A 20,454-nucleotide genomic window follows, 5' to 3' on the forward strand; every position below is an offset into this window, starting at 1 on the left:
ACAATTAGGTCACCCCAAAGCCTTCTCTTTTCCAGGCTGAACAATTCCAGGTCTCCCAGCCTTTCCTAATACAAGAGGTGTTCTATCCTTCTGATCATCTTAGAGTTCCTCCTCTGGACTCATACCAAAAGTCCATGTCTTTCCTGTGCTGAGAACCCTAGAGCTAGATGCAGCACTGCAGGTGGGGTCTCTCCAGAGTGAAGCAGAAGGGCAGAATCACAGAACTGTTAGGGGTGGAAGGCACCTCTGGAAATCATCCATTCCAATCACCCTGCCAAGGCAGGGTCACCCAGAGCAGGTTACACAGGAATGTGTCCAGGTGGGTTTTGAATGTCTCCAGAGAGGGAGGCTCCACAACCTGGGCAGCCAGTGATCTGCAGCCCTCAGCATTGAGAAGTTCTTCCTGGTGCTGGTAGAAACTTCCTTGGTAGAAACTTGTGTTTTACTTTATGGCCATCAATCCCATCCCTCCTCTTGTTGGTTTTTGATGCAGCCCAGGATACAGTTGGATTTCTAGGCTGTGAGCATAAGGCTGGTTCATTTCCAGCCTCTCATTCACCAGCACCCCCAAGTCCTTCTGGGCAGGGCTGCTCTCCATCTGTTCCTCCCCCAGCCTGGACTGATAGCAGGGATTGCCCTGACCCAGAACCTTGCACTTGTTAAACTGCATGAGGTTCCCCTGGGCCACTTCTTGAGCTTGTCCAGGTCCCTCTGGATGCCATCCTGTCCTCCAGGTGTGTCAGCAGCACCACTCAGCTGGGTGTCATCTGCAGAATTGCTGGGGGTGCACTCAATCCCATCACCTCTGTCAGTAATGAAGATTATTTAATAACTCTGGTCCCAATACAGACTCCTGAGGGACACCACTTGTCACTCATGTCCATCAGGACTCTGAGCATTGACCACCACCCTTTGAATGTAGACATCCAGCCAATTCCTTATCCATCTAATGGTTCTTCCACTGCATCTATGACTCTCCAGTTTGGAGAGAAGGATGTTGTGGGGGACTGTGTCAAAGCTTTACAGAAATGCAGATAAATATCATCTGTAGCCCCTCCCTTGTCTGCTGTTGAAGTCACTTCATAGAAGGCCACTAGATTGGTCAGAGAGGACTCACCCTTGGTGAAGCCACGCTGGCTGTCCCAAATCACCTTCCTGTTATCCATGTGCCTTACCACAGCTTCTAGGAGGGATCTGTTCCATGATTTTCAAGCACAGAGGTGGGACTGACTGATTGGTAGTTCACAGGGTTTTCTCTAAGCTTTTTAAAGATGGGTACAATGTTTACCTTTTTCTGTTCACCTGGGACTTCTGACTTTTCAAACATCATGGGGAATGGCTTAGCAACTACATCATCCAAGTCTCTCTGGACTCTGGGATGCTTCTTATCAGGTCCCTAGTTTGTGTTTTTCAGATAAAATCTTATCTGCCCTATCTGGCCATCTGGGCTAAATAACAGTGATGTTAAGATTACCTTGCTTTCTTGGTGAATTGTGTGATAGTTTGCCCTAAATGTTTCAGTAATAAGAAAAGCAATTGCTGTGTTTGATTCTTACATGAATTGTATGTGCAGTCTGTTCTCATCACATAATTGAAATCAGTTGAAAAGTAATTGTGGTCAAAATATGTTTTTATTCATAAACTTTGCTCTAGAAGCTTTGCAATCTACAAACTATTTTTAAAATGTGGCTTCTTGCTGTAGAAATTGCAGCAAACTACAATGACCTTGGGACTTGTGAATACTGACATCTGGAAAACTATGTGGAAGTGAAAAATAAGTGCATTCAATGAATGCTTATGGTAGTTGTTGAGGATACCCTTAAAATTTATAATCTAAGTATGAAAATCCTGTATGGATTGCTCAAAAATGTAGCTTTCTGTGTTGTTGTCTCCATGGGGATATATAGTTACATGTTTGTGCATGCTAAAATCCATTTTAACTCTTCTTGTTTGTGCATATTATAGAGTTACTGGAGCTATAACCAAGACTGTGATTTAGCTTAAATATGACAAAATTAGCGGCTGGGGTTAAATACAGTAGTTACAAATTGTGGTTAAGGATTTATTTATCATTTTAAGAGAAGTTATGTACAATTAAATAGGTCTCATTGTAACTTAGACTTTATACATGCACTTACATGTAAATGATGCTATTTTCTTTTAATAGACCATTTGACTTTCGCCCATTATGTACTATGGAGAATGCAGAATATAAGTTGTCCAAAATTCTGTAAATTCTCTTATTCCACAGTTGCTGTTTTCTCATTATAACTTAGGTTCAAAACTTCCCCTTTTGACTTAAATTCATTCTATTTCTTTTGATCAAAAACCTTGAAATTGCAATACCTGTTTAGAAAAACAACTGCTGTTGGTGTTTTAGGGATATTACAAAAGAGTGCCTGCTGTTAAATACTGTTTTGTTTGTCTGAGTGTCTGCATTAATGATTTTAGCAGTTTTTATCACTGCAGCTATGAAATGTTTTGTTAGCAAACTCCAGCTTTGCCTGTAGCTTTCATTGTAAACTTGAATGAATAAATATTAATATGCAATCATCACTCCACTGAGAAAGCCTTTCACTTCAAATACTGCTTATTAGAACAATTTAAATATTCTAAGATATGTGGCTGATGTACCTTATATGTTGCTGGACTGAAATATTGGCATCAGTGCATGTTGGTAAGAGGATTTGTGAAGTATTAAAAGTAACAGAGGCTTTCCTGTGTCTTTGAGAGATTATTGGAAATGCCATTCCCTGGTTCAACAGACCTTTCAGTGAAAGAAAGGTGTGTTTGTGGAGCTGTATTTTTGTTGCTTATTCCCTAGCCTCATATTCTCCTGTCACAGTTTCAGCATTCGGGCTTGTAAGAATAAATTAATGTTTGCAGGTTGCTGGAAATAGCTGGGAGTATGGCTTGGTTCTGTGCTACTGAATGTGCCTTGAATATGTCAAAATGATTAAGAAGGTATTACTTTCTTATTCCTGTTGAGGCAAAAAAGCATAATTTCATTGAAAATCTACTTTCCTTCTTCTACTTTCACCCCCTGCTTCCAATTCTCGTGGGAATTTAGGCAAAACTAATCCTTCCTTGCACTATCACATGTAAACTATTTGAATATTACTCATGAATTCCATATGTATTTGAAACAGGTCTAAGTGCCATGGTGCTATGTAGAGGCCTCTGTAAGAGTAAGACCACTCTAAAAGCAGTATTCTTTTTCTCACTGTTCTATATGTAAAAGGAAACACTTCCTTTGAAAAGGAAATTAGGATGAACTGTTCTTCTCAGGTTTCCCTGATAGAAGTTACAATGTTTTCATGCCTTATTGTGCAGAATAATGTGCTCAGACTTTGTGCTCTACCTGTTAGGAAAAGACATGGTCTTGAGAAAAAGGAAGTAAGTTCTGATGCTGCAATCCATTTTCTATATGGCTAAATGGAAAGAAATTCTATTACAGAACTTTCAATTGCTTATGATGCACTAAGAAACTCTTAGTTAAATTTCTTTAATGAGAAAAGAGGTGCCTTGCATTTTCTAGATAATGGTTCTGGTTTCAGAACAGTAATCTGAGAAAGGCCAGGGCTGCTAAAGCTTGACCTTGGAGTAGTCTGGCATGGCAATGTTAACAATTTTAAGAACCACTGTCAGAAGTGTTTGTCAGTATTTATTAAGAAAAAAGACTCTTTTGTGGGGAGGAGGAATAAATGGATTTTCTTGTACAGTTTTGCTACAGTTGTCATCATTTAGAGCACCAACAAAGTGAACCTAAAATTGAGAATTCAATAACTGTCACCTCTCACATTTTCTTATTTGCTTACATGCATGAGGAAGTGATATTTACATATATATTTTGCAGGGGTTTTGCAGACTAAGTTTCTGTGATTTTGTGAGTTGTGGATTGAGAATGATTGCTTTATAGAATCAAGAAATCATCAATCCCACTAACAGATAATACTTGAGAAGCTGTTAAGATCTTTCCATATTTAATAAAAACATCTTAATTAGCAAATTTTGGAAAGAAGGAAGTTGCTAACAGCTATAAGAAAAAAATTTCACATTTCCAAAGCTTTTTTTATATGATGGTCAGCTCTAGAGAATTTGATATGATGGTAGTTCTCATCTCAGGGTTAAAGAAATTTTTTATTAAAGAGCAAGAGCTTTCTGTAATTAAAAATAGAAATTGAATTTAAGAAAAACTAATGTTTTAAATTTCTAATAGGATTTCTTATGCCTGGTGGCTGACATTTGTATTGTTGATGGAGCAAAGTTCGTGACACAGTGTTTATTACAGCTTCTAAATGCTTGCTCTGGGGAGTTTTACCTGATTATAAAGATGCCCTTCTCTTGAAAAAGGAGGCCTGTAAACTTAGCAATACTCAAGCTGAACATAATGGCTTCAGTATGATGAATGTCTGAACATGCATAGGATTATTACAATTCAAAATTTTTATGATGTTTGTGAAAATATGCCTCTCTACATTTAATATAAATTGTCAGTCCTGGAAATTTGAAGGTTAGATAAGTTCATCCTTAGAAAGTTTTTACAAAGCTGGCACTGGATGAAGTTATGGTTCTGTAAGAAGTCTCTGGGACCTGGGTTTCTTGGGGAAAAAAAAAAAAAAAGAAGCTTGATTTGAGTTTGTATTTGAGACACTTTTCTGTGCTACTAACATGTAGATTGCATTTTAATCACTTGTAGGAGTAGCTTTGGCCAGTCTCTTCTCTGACAAGTGTGGGAGATGCCTGGACTGCTGCTGCCCAGCCTAGTGGAAGATTGCTTTGGTGCTCAAAATTTTACAAAATTTACATTTTACAAAATGTATTCTGAAATATTATTGTTTGGACCTACCAATTTATGCTAGCATGAGCAAGAGGTAGAGTTCATGATATTAAATAAAATGTCAAGAAAGGGTGAGGGTGAAAGGAAAACAAGAATAAATCTGTGCTTTAAGAGTATTTTCCCCTGATATGTTGATTGGTTTTCTGTCACAGTAAAAGGAGAATGATGGAATAGTTCTGAAGGTATTTCAGAATGTTTTTAGTCTGTTCTATACTTTAATTATTAAAAAAATAAAAGATAAAGGTGTTTAAGGGACGGTACTCCCAATCATCCAGATAAATGCAGAAGCTTTTTATGTATGGCATGTAATTTTCAGCACTCAAGGCATTTTAAATAATCCATGTGCAAAGTCAGTCACGTAGGGAGCATCGGAAATCCTTAAGCAGCACTCAAGAGGAGTAAATGCTGACATTTGAGGTGACAGAGCCCATCAAAGAGAATATGCAAACACAGGTGTGCAGTTGAGATTTACATCAATTTAGGAGATTAAAGTATTTCAATCTTACTATAAATGAGTAATTGCATCAATGATGCCTGACAGTTTCTGACAGTAAAAGGCACTAACAGATGTAAAGATATTTAAAGGGAAATTTGTGAATATTTAAAATATTATAGTCATTGAAGAAAATATTTTAATCTCAAAGTATATTGTCCAGGGTATTTAGGAATTATGTAAAATAAATGGTTTTATAGGTAAGTGATACTTGGGTTTCAACTACAAAGCTGTTCTTGACATGGTTGGAAAAACCTCCTTTGAAGCCCTCAATCTGAGTTTCAGCCTTTTGTCTGTTTTGCCATGCATAATTTTAAGTCTCCAAGACCTGCCCCTTGTTTTTAGACATCAAATGGAAGATTTGTCCTTTTAGCATCTGTAGCTGTAGGTCTGTGAAATATCTTGTGTTGATTTGGAATATCTAATGAACTTCTGGGTCCATCACACTTGGTTCTTGTGAAAACTTGCCACAAAACCTGTTCACCTTAACCAGTCACACTTTCTCATCATGGGGATGGTCTTATAGTATCTTTTGTTCAGGTGGACAAAATGTTCTGTGGTTACATTCAAAGTGCTGTATGTGGGGCTTTTTTATTTGTTAATTTGGTGGGGGTTTTGTTGGTTTCTATTTTTTTTCCCTTCAACACTTTCAACAGCATTTTGAAGATAACAGTAGTTCCATTTGCCTTGAGTGTGAGAAAATGTCACAGCTTTGCTTGCAAAGGTCCCTCATCTGTGTATTGAAGTCTCACTGTAGTAGTCATCCTTCTGTTGCTTTACTTTCCTTTTAACTTTTTAAAAATAATGTCAAACCTAACGTTTTTTCTTGTTCTATCAACTAGTTGAGAAAGGCAGGGCTTTTTTTCCTATTTGTTTGTTTGTTTTTTCCCATCTCTTTGTATTTGCCTTCTATCTGTAATTGTACTTCCTGCTTTCTTCTTTAAGCCTTTCTCTGTGTGGTGTTCTCTCTTTTCTGTCAGTGTCCTTTGCCATTTTTATAGCCTTCAGTTTTAGATCAGGTTTTCTTCTCTGATCCCATTCTCTTGCAGTGTCCCCAGCCTCATGGCATTTTAGTGTGTGATCTCCTGTTTTATTATACAGGTTAGGAACTGAAGTATTAAATTTTACTTTGATTGTGGATTTTGGCTTAAGCCATTTTTCTATTTTGGGTTCTATTCTTCCATGCATGGCTTTTACAATGGGTTTTGAACCCAAGTTACAGAAGATTGAGTGAAACTGTTTGGTCATTTGCCATGTGAAAGTGTCATTTGGTGCCTTCAAGGGTATTTGACACAATATGACACCTACTTTTTAATGCCCCTGAGGTCTGTGCACTGGGATAAAGGCTGTGAAATTGGCTTAACATAGTTGGGTTTGACATGGGTGGATTGCTGCTTGTCTTGTGATTTTTTTTTTTTCATAGGTACTAAGTATTGGATGCTTTGATTTGTTGCTGTACCTTTCCAGGAATTTAACTTACATACTGGAATATGGAGTGGAGTAGAATGCAAAATCTAATTCTGAATTTATTTTTTGGTGTTATTCTGGTCATCATTTTGACTGTTCTGGTTTCCTTATTTTCAGACTGCTAGTACCTCTTTGTTTCTTCCAGAAGAAATGAAAATTAACAGTCATTAACATATCTTAATCTGTGGTGTAAGGATGTTGTATAATTGGATATTTCCTGCAATGCTTCTGTTCACTATTATCTTTCTGCACTGTGCAAAAGAAATAAACTTCTAAGTGTAGTATATTTCATCTTGAATACATCTGTGTTGCCATTTTCACTCCTCAGAGCAGAAAAAAAAAATCATGCTTAAATTGAACTTTCTTACCTCTGAGTAGCCTCTTGAAATTTAAAAAATATTATGACCTTTTAAATAACTTCTAGTCTATATGCCTTATTTTTTGGGTAACAGACAATTATTGCAGAATCAGATATCCTAATTTTTAGATGCTGTTATAAAGCACATTATTTTTGAGTCATGGTAATGGGGAAGGAATGGCAGATGGGAATAGTCAGCTGGGGGAGCTAAAGGTCTTTAGTGCATCTGCAGGCATTTGAGAGGAAGGAATGAGAACTGCAAAATAAAATGGAAAGAGCAAAATGCATTAGTGATGGATTTTATTTTTTTTCACAGTAGCTCTTTGATGATGCAGTTGAAGTGCTTTTTTAGCTGCTTTAAGCAGTAGAAATTAAACTTCTTTAATTTCCATTTTTATGATCAGAGTGGTCCTATGAGAGACTTTCTGATATCACTATTATGCTTTCTTCAGAAATATTTATCTTGGTAGTGGGGCAGTTGTATAAATATTTGTAGTTCAGCTTCTTGTAAAAATGCTTTATGGCTGCCTTTATTTGGTACAGAAGATCCTAAAGTCAGATGTGGATTAATGAGAATTTGACACTCATTTGTGTTCCCTGTTAAGGACAGATACATTGGAAATAATACTCAATATCATGTCTAGCCACTAAAGGGCTGTGACTGTAATTATCCATTTTGGAAAAGGTGTTTAATTCAGAATGTTCTTCTGATAGATTTTATGACTTTTCATTTCAGAGGCATCAAATAATATTTCTTCCTTTCCCATACAGGTTGGGGAAAAGTAGAAACTGAAGTTTATATTACTGGATGGAAACTTAGGCCAAGCTAAGACAATAACTATGCAAGTAGGCTATGGTTTGCATTTGCTAAGGAAATGGTCCTGAATTATATCTTACTTTTCCTCTATTTAAATCTTGTATTTGTCCCTTTGCATGAAACCAGTGGTGCTTATCTCTAAGTGGGAAATGTGCCTTACTGCCAAAAATATGTATTCTGTCATTTAACTCTGTGCTCAGAGTCATAAGAGAAACAAAATTGTATGTGAAGAAGTGTAGGAGTAAGGTGGTTTTTTTAAGTGCTAGTTTGTTAAATGAGACAGTGAAACATTGTAGTGTTAGTACTTTAAAAAATGTAGTGAGTTATTCTCATCTAAAGGTAATTGGTTGATTTCCAAGCAGCCTGGGTGTTCTAGTGAGCTAACATTTTGTTTGAGGTATGGGTATATGTGATGAGGTTTGATTAAAATATATAAGCTTAAAATGAGTGGTAATATTCTCTCACAGACTTTTAAAATGAAGCTTGATTTTTTAATTTTTTTTTTTTTCAGTGGCAGGATTTTTGGGGGGCTCTTTATTTACTCTTCTCTAATGGATCCTTGATCTGTAAGCATTACTTTGTTATTAGTTATGGAGAAAGCTGGTGCATTTTGCTGCAGTAATTCTAGTTGCATTATTTATTTGCACATATGGTGTTGATGATATTCTATGAAACTGTAGAATTGAGTAATGGATGTGATTAAAGAATATATAGCTACTGGGGATGTCCTTGTTCACCTTCATAAACATAATGAACAACAGTTTGTAAATGATGCAAAATGCTAATTAAAAGTTTTAATTTGGCAATCATCTCAGTTTGATTAGAAGCAGATGCTAATTATTTGCAGAACTCTAAATGGACCCTTAAAAGGTCTTTCTTATTGCTTAAAATTGACTTGTGGAAGTAAGGTCAAACTACACCACAAAATATACAGTTACTTATGTCCATTTAGAGCACTGGTGCACTGTGATTATTACTAGATGGCTTTGTGTACTTCATCATTTGAGTTAAATAGGAGCTTTACAGTCCACTATTAAGCTGAATCATTCTCTACTATGTGCTATATATGTTCTTTCTGGAAGAAGTACCTTGTTTAACTGCTTTGAAAAGGTTATGTACTTTGAAATAAGTTGCAGAAAACTACAAAAAACTGCAAAAAAGGCTACAGTAAAGATATGATGAATAAAAACATTCTTCTTCTTCAGCTAGCTGAAAGCAGCTAGACCATATTTGGAATACTGTCTGAGACTGATGTTCTGTTGTAACTGGATTTCAAAAGTAAAATTGAAATGGCACCTGTGCTGAAAATGTAGTGGAAAATAGGATCTTGTACACTCTTCAGCCTAAGGTAGGAGAAGCAGAAAGGGGACACACACAAGCACTCAGTAGTTGGCCAGGTCATACTTGACTGCCATTTATCTAAAGGCTTGAAAAAGGTGAAAAAATAGCAAATCCTAACCTCATCCTTATAGATTTTCAGTTCTTAGCAGTTGGTAATTTTGGATTCTTTGGAGAAACTTAGTATAGACAAGCAGAAAAGTGTCATCAAGTGTCTCCTCTTTTTTTCTATAAATATTTTAGACATTCTTTTGGGGAATGAAAGAAGAGAAAATGGGGAAATCAACAGTGTATTTTTTAAAATGATACCCATATGTTGTACAAGAAGAATTTTTTTCTTGAGTAATCAAGGTGTTAGGTTCTTTTGTAGTGGTTGAAATTAATAATGCTTGAAAAATTAATTCATTTTTTACATAGCAGGGAATGCAGTAGTTTTGGAGATGTTTATATTGTTCCTTAATACAGCAGCATAAAAGCTGATGGGATGGTTTCTACAAGATGTAATTACTCTGCAAGTAGAATTTACTAGCTGCTGTTTTGGACATAAGCTTCAGAAAATGGTCTGCCAACTTTGAAACACCCTTTGAGGCTAATCCTGTGATTGAATCTAGAGAAACATTTGTTAACAAGTTTCTTTAAAATTGCCTCTGATGTTACTAGCCTGATTTGTAAATGAAAGAAAACTGGTTGATGTATTTATTTGAAGGGTCTTCTGTTAGCTCTTCAGTCATGTGCAACTCTAACATGTATGTGTTAGTGTTTTTAGGTAATTCTGTAGTTATTGTTTTGTTCAGCTTTCCTTTAAATAGATATAGGGAAATGTTTGTCAGGAATGTAGGAGACTGAACCTGTATCACTGAATTTCTCTGTGATTATGGTAACCATGATTTAGCTGCATAGTGAGACAGATCATACAACATTCTTTCTGTGCCCATTCTTGACTCTAAAAAATGACCAAACAATGTTTCAATTGATGGATAAGAGTAGGTACTAATTCCAAGTTCTGCCCTTTATATTTTTAGGTATGTCTAAAATCTACAAGCGAGCTGAATTTGAACTAAAATATGAAGCTGTAATAATTTGGAAGATAAAATTTTCTTCCTAATTAGTTTGTGCTTGGCCAAAATGAAATTGATAATCATCAGGTTTGTGAATGACAGATTTACAAGCCTCTGAAATGTTTTGTTTAAGGCTCTTCATCCCTTTAATTGCTAGGAGAGCTGGGAATGGTGTCCTTTGCTAATCAAACTAGTATTCATTAACTGGCTGATTACACTTCAAATTTATATTCTCAAATTTAATGATATCTGGGTTAATACTTTGGTATTCTAGTGCTAGCTTGGTTTGTAGTGTGATGTGTGGAAATCGAGAAGATTGATTAGGAAATGATTATTTTTCCTGCTTCATGCCTAGAGTTGGAATTTAGCAAAGTATAGATTGATACCACTTTTTTTTGGGAAATGTGTTGTGCCACTTGAGTACTAGGTGCTCTGTGACTAAAATAAAATTTTAGGAAGTTCACTTTCTAAGGACACCAGTGGCATGTGCACATAAATACCTGAAGCTGAGTCTTGGAAAAGAAAAGGATTTGTGCATGGATTTCTTGTTCCTTACTGGGAGACTTAGAAACAGTAAAATTAAGTAGTTGGAGATACATAGGAGTATAATGTATGCATGCATCCTTATCTCCTCATTAAAACAGAGTAGGGATATCAGATTTGTTTTGAAGTTTTTGGACTACCTCACTGTCTGTGTTTATTTAACCAAGCCCTGCATATTAAATTATTCATATTTTAATCTAAATTTATGTGTCTTTGTGTTTCCAGGACAGTTTTGTGTTTAAAAGTCAATGAACAAACTGCACTTAGAAAGCAAGAAAACTAGAAATAATGCAGCTTGTCCTGAGTATTTGCTTCTTTCCTCTCTTTTTCTATCTTTATTTTTCCTAAATATCAGGAATCTACAATGAATTGTTGAATTGTTTCAAGCTATGCTACTTGACCCATGTTACTGAAAAGGGAGGATCCTTTTCCTGGTGTTCTTTGCTTGTGCAAAGCCAAATCTGACACAGTGATAAGCATCTTACTAAACTGGCTACGAATGAACAAGGCTAAACTAGTGAATTGTTTGCTGTGAGGTGAGTTTAATCTGTCCTGTATGGAAGGTCAGATGATCACCAGGTGAGACCCTCAGAAGAATTCTGTGGGTTTTTTTAAAATATTTTGAGCAACACAGTGTTTTATCTGGTGAAGATCACAGAGTTCTGTCAGAATTTAAGCAGCTTATTTATCTTTCCAGTCTCAGAATCCTAAAAGCTGTAGTTAATTGTATCTAATTTTTTAATGATTACCGGAATGTGTTTTTGCAGGTGCAATTTTAGGATGAAATTGTTAAATATGCAAACTATAGTACTCTTATTTAAATAATTGAAAGCCCCAAAAACAACAGAAAAAAAGAAGTTTTTCTAGCTTCAGTGAACCAAGAAAAGTTGGGATAGATATTTCATTATGCTCTGGATGCAGTGATAAAGGCATAGCCTAACTGAAAGCTTGAGTCTGACTTTAGACTATGAGTAGTTTATTTCTTTGCTTTGTAACTTCAATTTGACATGAAAAAGGTGAAATCATTAATGCTGATAAAAGGTTATTTTTTATGTTCCAGTCTTTAGGGAAGCCAATTTTATTTTTTAATGCATTCTGGAATAATTTCCCAGCTTTAGTTAAGGGCTAGGATTATCCTTGTTTCTTCTTTTCTTACTCTGTATTAGCTGAAAACATGAAGGCAATGTGAATTTGGTGAAAAGGCAAAGGAGCAAAGTGTTTGTGAGGCAGCTCAGTGTTTGCCTGACCCATAAGATACATAAGCCTGTAAGAAATAAATTATTTTACAGTTTTATGGATATTATTTATATAATGAATAGAGCTTTGCAATAATATTTGTGTTTGTTCAAAAACTATAATTTCTGATAAAACTGTGTTTTTCGTCATAGTGTCCACAGTCATCTAAATCTTTAGTCATAGCCCATTAACCTGTTTTTTGTGAGGGTTCACCAGGATCACTTTTAGCTCAACAATGTTAAATTGTTTGCTAGTGACATGCAAGAAAATTTAAAATGACTAACACTACATCTCCACAAAATTGGTATGGTCAAATTACTAATAAAGAAGAATGTAGACAACCTGTGAAGTTTGAAATAAATCCCCCTTGAAATAAAGTGTAATATTGAGAGAAAAAAAAAAAAGGGCTTTGTTGATGAAATTGAGCTAATTTGTTTTGGAAAAACAAATAAAGAAGGAATCCTTGCCTTTCTCTCTTCTTTTTCTCCCCTCGATATTGCTGGCTTGTCTGCAAAACAGTTTCTGAACTCCTTTAATAGCTCTCTGGAAAAAAACTCCACTCTGTCCTTGGCTTGGTTTGGTGCAGTTAATTTTAGCAAGATATCCTAGAAGAAATAATGGAATTGTAACCACCATTGCTGTACAATGTCTGGTACTGTTTTTATTTGGTCAGTGTATTTACATGGTCAATGAGGGTTTGGAATGACGTGGACAGGCTCTCCTAAGGAAATACTGCTAAGAATCCATAAAACTGTTACATTTGAAAATGGAAGCCACTATTTTGGAATTAAAATAAAAACTTAAAAACCCTGTAGGTGAAAGGCAGGCTTGCAGGCTGAGGCAGTGACTTGGTATATATTTACTTGGACAAGAAATAGATTATCTGGAAGGAATAATGGAATTTTGATACCACTGTGTATATAGTTTTAGTGTCATGTTTAAAAAGCAGGATTTTTTCAAAGTGTAACAAGATTGTTAATGAGAGTATTTTATTGAAAGTATTTTCTTGTTTCATTTACAGAAACACATTTAATTGCTTTGATGCAGCTACTTTGTTAAAGATTGTTTTCTTTACAGGCTGCTGAGCTTTACATTTGTACATGCAAAAATATAATGCTGTTGAGCATTTCTTCTCTCTTCAAAGCTACATTCTTATGCCTTGCTGGCATCTTTATTATTATTTTTTAAAGCTGGTTTTCCTGAGAGAGTACTGCAGATTACATCGAGATGCAGACAGGGTAGCCATAAGTCTTTTCAACATTGCTTTCTTGGCTATTTCATATGCATATATCAAATCCTTGTTTTTCACAAAGCTACTCTTCCAAGTTTGAAAATAAATGGTCCTTCCCATGACTTCCAGGAGAAGTGTTTGTTTCCTTTTCTTGGGTTTTTCAATTGAGAAAGAAAAAAGTTTTGTTTAAATGCCCATTTAACTTCATATCAGTGTTGGTCAACAAATTAGATATTCTGCCCTATTCAGAGAATAAAACTGCTTAAGCACATTCCTTCCCACAGAGAGGAAAGATATTGGGTGATTTTTGTCATGCATTTAGAGTCTGCACATCTATTGCACGTGACAGCCTGGGCTTGGTCCTGACTAGTCTCTAAAATCTGCCTTGACCTCAGCCTTGTATCAGCTTACTGCAGGTACTGGAGCACACTCCAGTTTAGGGAGAGCAGTGTCACTCAGCATGTTATGCTTTGGTGAAACTCCTGTCCCTCTACGTTTGAGAAGGTGTTCTGCCTGCCTGAATATGTGAATTCCTTTCAGTCAGAGACTACTCCCGTTATACTTCATCAAAAGTGTGTTATGCAAATGTGTGCAGATTTGGGAGCCACAATATAAGAAAGATGAAGTTATTAGAGGGTGTCCACAGGAGAGCCATGAGGATGATGAAAGGTCTGGAGGAGCAGCTGAGGGCACTTGGTCTGTTCAGCCTGGAGGAGACTGAGGGGAGACCTCACTGCAGCTACAGCTTCTTGTGAGGGGAGAGGAGGGGCAGACCCTGATCTCTGCTCTGTGGTGGCAGTGACAGGGCTGAGGGAATGGCCTGAAGCTGTAACAGGAGGTGTAGGGTGGGTTTTAGAAAGAGGTTCTTCACCCAGAGGGTGTTTGGGCACTGGAACAGCTCCCCAGGGCAGTGGGCACAGCACCAAGCCTGACAGAGCTCCAGAAGCATTTGGACAATGCTCTGAGACACATGAGGTGACTCTTGGGGTGTCCTGTGCAGGGTCCAGGAGTTGGATTTCACGATCCTGATAGGTCCCTTCCAACTCAACATATTCTGTGATGTGTATTTATGTATATGCACTATGTAAGTTTTTTTATTAGGAAATTTTACATTGTGATTTTAAAATACTTTAAGTTGTTAAATTACAGCATTGCTGCTTTACTTACTTAAGAACTGCAAAAGCACTAACACTTCAAGGGCTATAAAGATACCATTGTTCTTGCTCATTAGAAAAAGGAAAGTTGAATCCCAGAATACAAGATTAGATACAGTTTTGTTAAATCTGTATTCAAAAATAAGCTGAAACTGTTCTTTTTGTTACAATCTGATTAAGGTTTTTAAGCCCTTACTAACTGCCATTTATTCACCTTGCTTTTACTGCATATCTAGAGACAATCAAAGATTGTCACAAGTTTTATTTTTGGGAAGTTGACTTTCAAAAAGTGTGTTTTGCAATTCTTTTTAATGCTTAAAATTATTGTAGATTAAAATCTGCCTTCTACTTGAGAGGAAAGGTAGCTTAACAGGTTGACCACTAGTGTTTTCTGGTTTCTGCTTAATTATTAGTGATCAATTGCTGAACATGTAGCTCTTTTTCTTTTCAACTAAACTGATAATATTACAGGTTCAGTAATATTTTAGCTCATGCTAATAAAATAAAAATATCCTAAAGTATTTCAACAGTTTTAAAACAATTTCTTAATTTTAGATTGGTGAAGACCTGAAAAATGAATTGGCTAATGAGCTGAGTACATCAACCCCTGGCTTCACTCTGGCTAAAGTAAAAGAACAAACATTCTATAAGGTAAGTAAAAATTGCTGAGTCCCACAGATCTGCATTCATTCTCTCTCAGTTAAATGCAAAGTTACTAATTCTAAGTTTATCTAATAGTGACAGTAAATCCAATTATCTGAAAGACTAATGAGAGTTCCTCTACTTCATGTGAGTATAAGAGTGGAGAGAGGGACAGGGAAAATGAAGGAAGCTTCGAACTACTAATAATATCTCCTGTCTTCTGCCATTCCTTTCCTTTTGCCACAAAAAATGGTCTTAAGTTTTACTGTTTTCCAGAAAAATTACTTAATTTACCTGGCTGTCAGATTGTTCAGGATGGAGACGTTCTCAAACATCTATTGCTGAAATTAGGTTTGGTCTGACTGTATTAGTCAGAAATTAGTTTTGCAAGAGATCAAGGGGAGAAGAAAAAAATTGTAGTGTGCCCCACTGGTTCTCTGGAGTAAAGTTAGTTGGGTTCCAGATCTTTTTGCAAAACCTTTTATATGTAGCTTACATGAATCAAATATTTCTAGACATTTGAAACAAAAATCCATTTTCAAATATCAAATCAGTAAATGATGCAAAGCTACATAATGGGATCACTAATTATAGACACCAACTTTGAAGCTTTGAGTTTATTTTGCCTAGTTGCATGACTTTCTGTAAGCAAGCAATATTTTTCTCACCAAAATAATGATTAGCTATTCCTAAGTCAACATTTAATTTCACAGTCTTTGAGTTTTGTCTGGAGACAGCGTTTAGAGGCAGAAAATGACTTAAAGCTTTACTGGTCCATCTTCAATCTTAGGGCTGTAAATGTTGTGTTATTTTGCTATTCCACAATGTGGGGTTTTTTTTCTTTCTCAGGTTGGACTTGCGGATGCTGTGGATTTATTTAGAGCCAGAAAAGTATTTATTAAAGATGGCTTTGCCTTTGTGCCATTTAAGGAGATTGATGTGATTGTTTTGAGTAACTACAGAACAAAATTGTCTAAAGCGCTGGCGGTAAGTCAGATAAAGTCGGATTTTTAGAAATCTAGTTGTGTTGTTTGGTAACACTCTTGGACAATAGCCTTTCTGGGTTTAAAATTTATATCTGGAAAATACCAGAAACCTTACTACAAGCATTGGCACCACTAAAAAACACTCATTGTGAGCTAATTCCAAATGGTATTTAGCATATAATGTGCATTCTAAAGAAATTTGTGCTAGAGGATTTTAGAAATTGTTTCTCACAGAGGTAATAACACGCCCTTTCTTTCAACTTTTTACCACTATGCACACAACTTTTTTTTCTACTTGTATCAATCTTTTCTCCCACAACATTTTGCAACAGTTTTTTGTTGGAATAAGTAAAATAGTTGTGGGTTTTTACTCTATGTTCTGTTGGTAAGAACTGAGATTAGCTCGCTTCGTTAGAGCATGGTGCTAATAATGCCAAGGTTGTGAGTTCAGTCTCTGTACTTATTTAAAGATATGGACTTGGTAGGGTCCTTTTCAACAGTGAATATTCTATGAACTCAAATAAGGATAAGCCAGAATATGTCAGGCAAAGGTAAAGTTTTTTTGTATGAACATTTGGGTTATCATATCTAGTTAGGACATCTGTGGTGAACACTGTATGTGAATGTCCTTCTGTTAGTAATTTGGTGATCAGCTCAGGAATTGCTTGTTTTACAATATGAGACTTTTCACAGGGTTTCAAAGTGGGTGATCATGTCTAATGCACAAAATTAGAAAAATGCAGCATTGAATAACATGAAGACAGTTCGGATTGCTTTTTAAAAATGTTTACAAAGCCATATATTGTTATGTTACATTAATGCCAAGGTTGACCACAAACATTTAGTAAACAAACAGTGGGAAGCAAAAATGAATTCCTTTTACAAATTAGAAAATCAACATGCTGCAATCTTATAAACTCTGAATATAGCTGGAGTCTGTGGAATTAGTTAATATACAGTGAAAATTGTCTTCTGTGAACATTCTCATTAGAACTCTTTAACAGAACTGCAACTGGAGATGTCTGTATTTGAGTTAATGCATAATGTTTTTGCTGAAAGCTGGTAACACTTGCGTGGGATTTAAAAAGAAAGAACATATTCTACAGAAATGTGGCTAAATATGCAGGTTATCTGCATCTATTCAAAATACTTTTGAGAAGCTTTGTGAACTTCTTAAATTTGCATCTTGTGTGAATAGCTGAGAAGTCTGAAAAACAGTAAGAACTGCAATGAGGAGTCCCTGACTTAGTCTGAGGAAACTGAGAATGCACACACTATTTTATGTATTATTCATTTCACCCAGATTGCTTAAAGCCAATAGCTGCCTTATAGGAAAGAATTATTTCTTTGTTATACTTTGTAGTGATGGTACAGAAATTTGAACACTTATGACCTAGGAAAATTATCTTCTACAGAATTGCTGTATTTGTAGTTATTGAGGTGCTTCAGCTTTGCATTAGTCCTTTAATATATAAGCTTTGTTTATTCAAGTTCACCATCTAGGTAAGGGATAAAAGATTAGTGATTTCTGTCCTATTTTTCCAAAGCTCCTAATTGATCTTGGGGGGTTTTGATTACTAATTTAGTTTGAGAAACTGTATTTAGTAAACTCTTTCAGCTAATTTTAGCCAGCACAGTGCACTGCTGAGAGATGCTAGGGATGTTACTTAGTCTTTGGAAATGAAGGCCAAAGTTCCAGCATGTTTTACAGAAGTCAGTCTAATGTTAACTCTGTTATACCAGAGCCTTAACTGAAGTGTGATACTTGGTAGCTGGATGCTGTAGTTTTCACTAGAACAGAACTATAAACATCAATTAGATTTCAATGAAATTGGAAGAATACACTTTTAAAGAAATGATTGTGTATATATAAATCCAGATGATAATCTTAACAATTTTCCTCAGCCATATCTGGACTGAAGGGGCAGAAGTTATGACACAATAGCATAATTCAAGTATTGTTTGGGAAAAGTAGTTATTGAAATACTATTTGAACAAGGCCCAACTTCTGCAAGTACAGCTGTTTAGTTGTGCTTTTATAGGACATGGATGCTTTTTTGTGTCTGCTGCAAAGGAGAAATCAGCCAAGAGGAATGTGTTTCATTTCAGGCACTCTGGTGATACAGAGGTCTTCCTGACTTTGCACAGAAGTTGTGCATCATGGCCAGACTTAAGTAATAAAGCCTTGAAAACATCATCTGTTTTATTATTTAATTTGTCTCTTAATGAATACATCTGATAACATAACCACTTTGGTAAATGTTATTTGTGTGCTATGTTTTAGTGGTTTTGCATCATTTGGGTGTTCACACTTTGTTCTCAGCACTTTCTAGTGGACAATCCTTCTATTAGAATTTGAGAATTAAAGACTGTAATGGTGTGATAATCTGAATTAGGCTTGAATGTGATTTCTAAAGAAAAGGTTTGTAAAATTAGGTTATAAAAGTGGTATCTTTTGTTAGATATTTTGACTTCACTGCGTTAAAAATTGTCTGAATGGCCAGGTCCCAACTGTGCTGGTGAATGGGGCCACATCCCATTGGTGTCTGGTCACTAGTGGTGTTCCCCAGGGCCAGTCCTGTTTACTGATGATCTAGATGAGGGAATTGAGTGTACTCTTAGTAAATTCATGAATGGCATCAAGTTGAGTTGGAGTGTGATCTGTTGGAATGTGGGAAGGCTCTGCAGGTCTGGATCTGGGCAGGACTGGATAGATGGGTGGAGATGAGTGGTGTGAGGTTCAACAAAGCCAAGAGCTGCATCCTGCACGTGGGTCACAGCACCCCCAGGCAGTGCCCCAGGCTGGGGACAGAGTGGCTGGAATGGGGCCCAGTGGGAAAGGACCTGGGAGTGCTGATCCACAGCAGCTGAACATGAGCCAGGGTGTGCCCAGGTGCCCAGGAAGGGCAGTGGCACCTGGCCAGTGTCAGCAATGGTGTGGCCAGCAGGAGCAGGGCAGGGATTGTCCCCTGTGCTCAGCACTGCTGAGGCCACACCTCGAGTGCTGTGTCCAGCTCTGGCCCCTCACTGTGAGAAAGACACTGAGGGGCTGCAGAGAGCCCAGGGAAGGGCAGGGGAGCTGGGGAAGGGTCTGGAGCACCAGTGCTGTGAGGAGCAGCTGAGGGAGCTGGGGGTGCTTAGCCTGGAGAAAAGGAGGCTCAGGGGAAGCCTTATTGTTCTCTGCAAGTGCCTGAAAGGAGATTGTAGCAGGGTTGGTCTCTGCTTCCAGGCAGTTTGTGACAGGAGAAGAGGACATATCCTCAAGCTGCAGCAGGGGAGGGTCAGGTTGGATGGCAGGAGGAATTTCTTCATAAAAGGGGTGATTAGATATTGGAGTGGGCTGCCCAGGGAGGTTGTGGAGTCACTGTCCCTGGAGCTGTTTAAGGAAAGACTGAACGTGGCACTTGGTGCCATGGTCTGTTTGATGAGGTGGTGTTTGGTCATAGGTTAGACTTGATTATCTCACAGGTCTTTTGTAATTTAATTGATTCTGTGACTTTGGGCAATACTTCTGCTTTTGACAGTCTGCTGTATACTTCTAACAGACAAAATACCCTGGTTATAGATATTGCAAAGATGGTTTTTCAAGCATGTAGTTTCTTACAGCTCTCATTAGTGGCACAATTTTTCAATGTTAAAGCACTGTAGTTTCCAGTATGGGTTGTTTGTGCACTATTATTGATTGTTTGTACTTGATCCATGCTTTGCTTCGTGGAGCTTATTTGGTGCTGCTCAAAGTAGTCACATGCACAGGTTTTTGGAAGGAGTAATGCCTACACAGAAGTGATGTTATGGTGAAGGCCTGCCCCTGTCTTTTCCAAGGTGCTTTGAAATTGTACACCTTATGGTAATGTGCTTGTGCCTAAAGATGCTCTTCCTAGGTCTCCTTTGAATAATTTGGGTGGTTGCCTAGCCTTGTTACATTGCTCATTACATTGCAGATGTATATCACTGTCCTGCATGTTAAAGTGGTTCTAGTTGGGGTTGTAAGGAAGGAAGAGAATGAAAGTGAATTGATGTGTTGACACTGAGCTTTGAAAGAACAGTAAATAATTCATAGCACTGATTTTTAAAAAAAGTTTTATGTTGACACTGGCAGAAATTCAGTTCAGTCAGTTATGCTTTAATCACTTGCTAGTCAAGCCCCATGAAGCATTCAGATGTTCTCTTTCATCATTTAAAAACAAGTTTGCCATCCCAACTGTGGCTGTTTCTTGAGGCTTAATAGTAAGTGGAGTTGATATTAGTCAAGCCTTCTTGGCAGTTCCAAGTACAACTGAGGATGTTAATG

At 36.9% G+C, this 20,454-nt stretch overlaps 1 protein-coding gene across 1 annotated transcript in view; it reads left to right on the forward strand.

Moving 5' to 3' along the window:
• PRIM2 (DNA primase subunit 2) overlaps positions 1–20,454 on the forward strand; it is an 86,577-nt gene that overhangs the window by 7,437 nt on the left and 58,686 nt on the right. Inside the window, exons 5-6 of the mRNA XM_079298683.1 lie at positions 15,091–15,186; positions 16,027–16,164. Of these exons, the coding sequence (XP_079154809.1) occupies positions 15,091–15,186; positions 16,027–16,164 (234 nt within the window). The remainder of the gene's footprint in view (positions 1–15,090; positions 15,187–16,026; positions 16,165–20,454) is intronic.

This window comes from Erithacus rubecula, assembly GCF_903797595.1.
Source record: "Erithacus rubecula genome assembly, chromosome: 2".
Lineage (NCBI taxonomy): Eukaryota > Metazoa > Chordata > Aves > Passeriformes > Muscicapidae > Erithacus > Erithacus rubecula.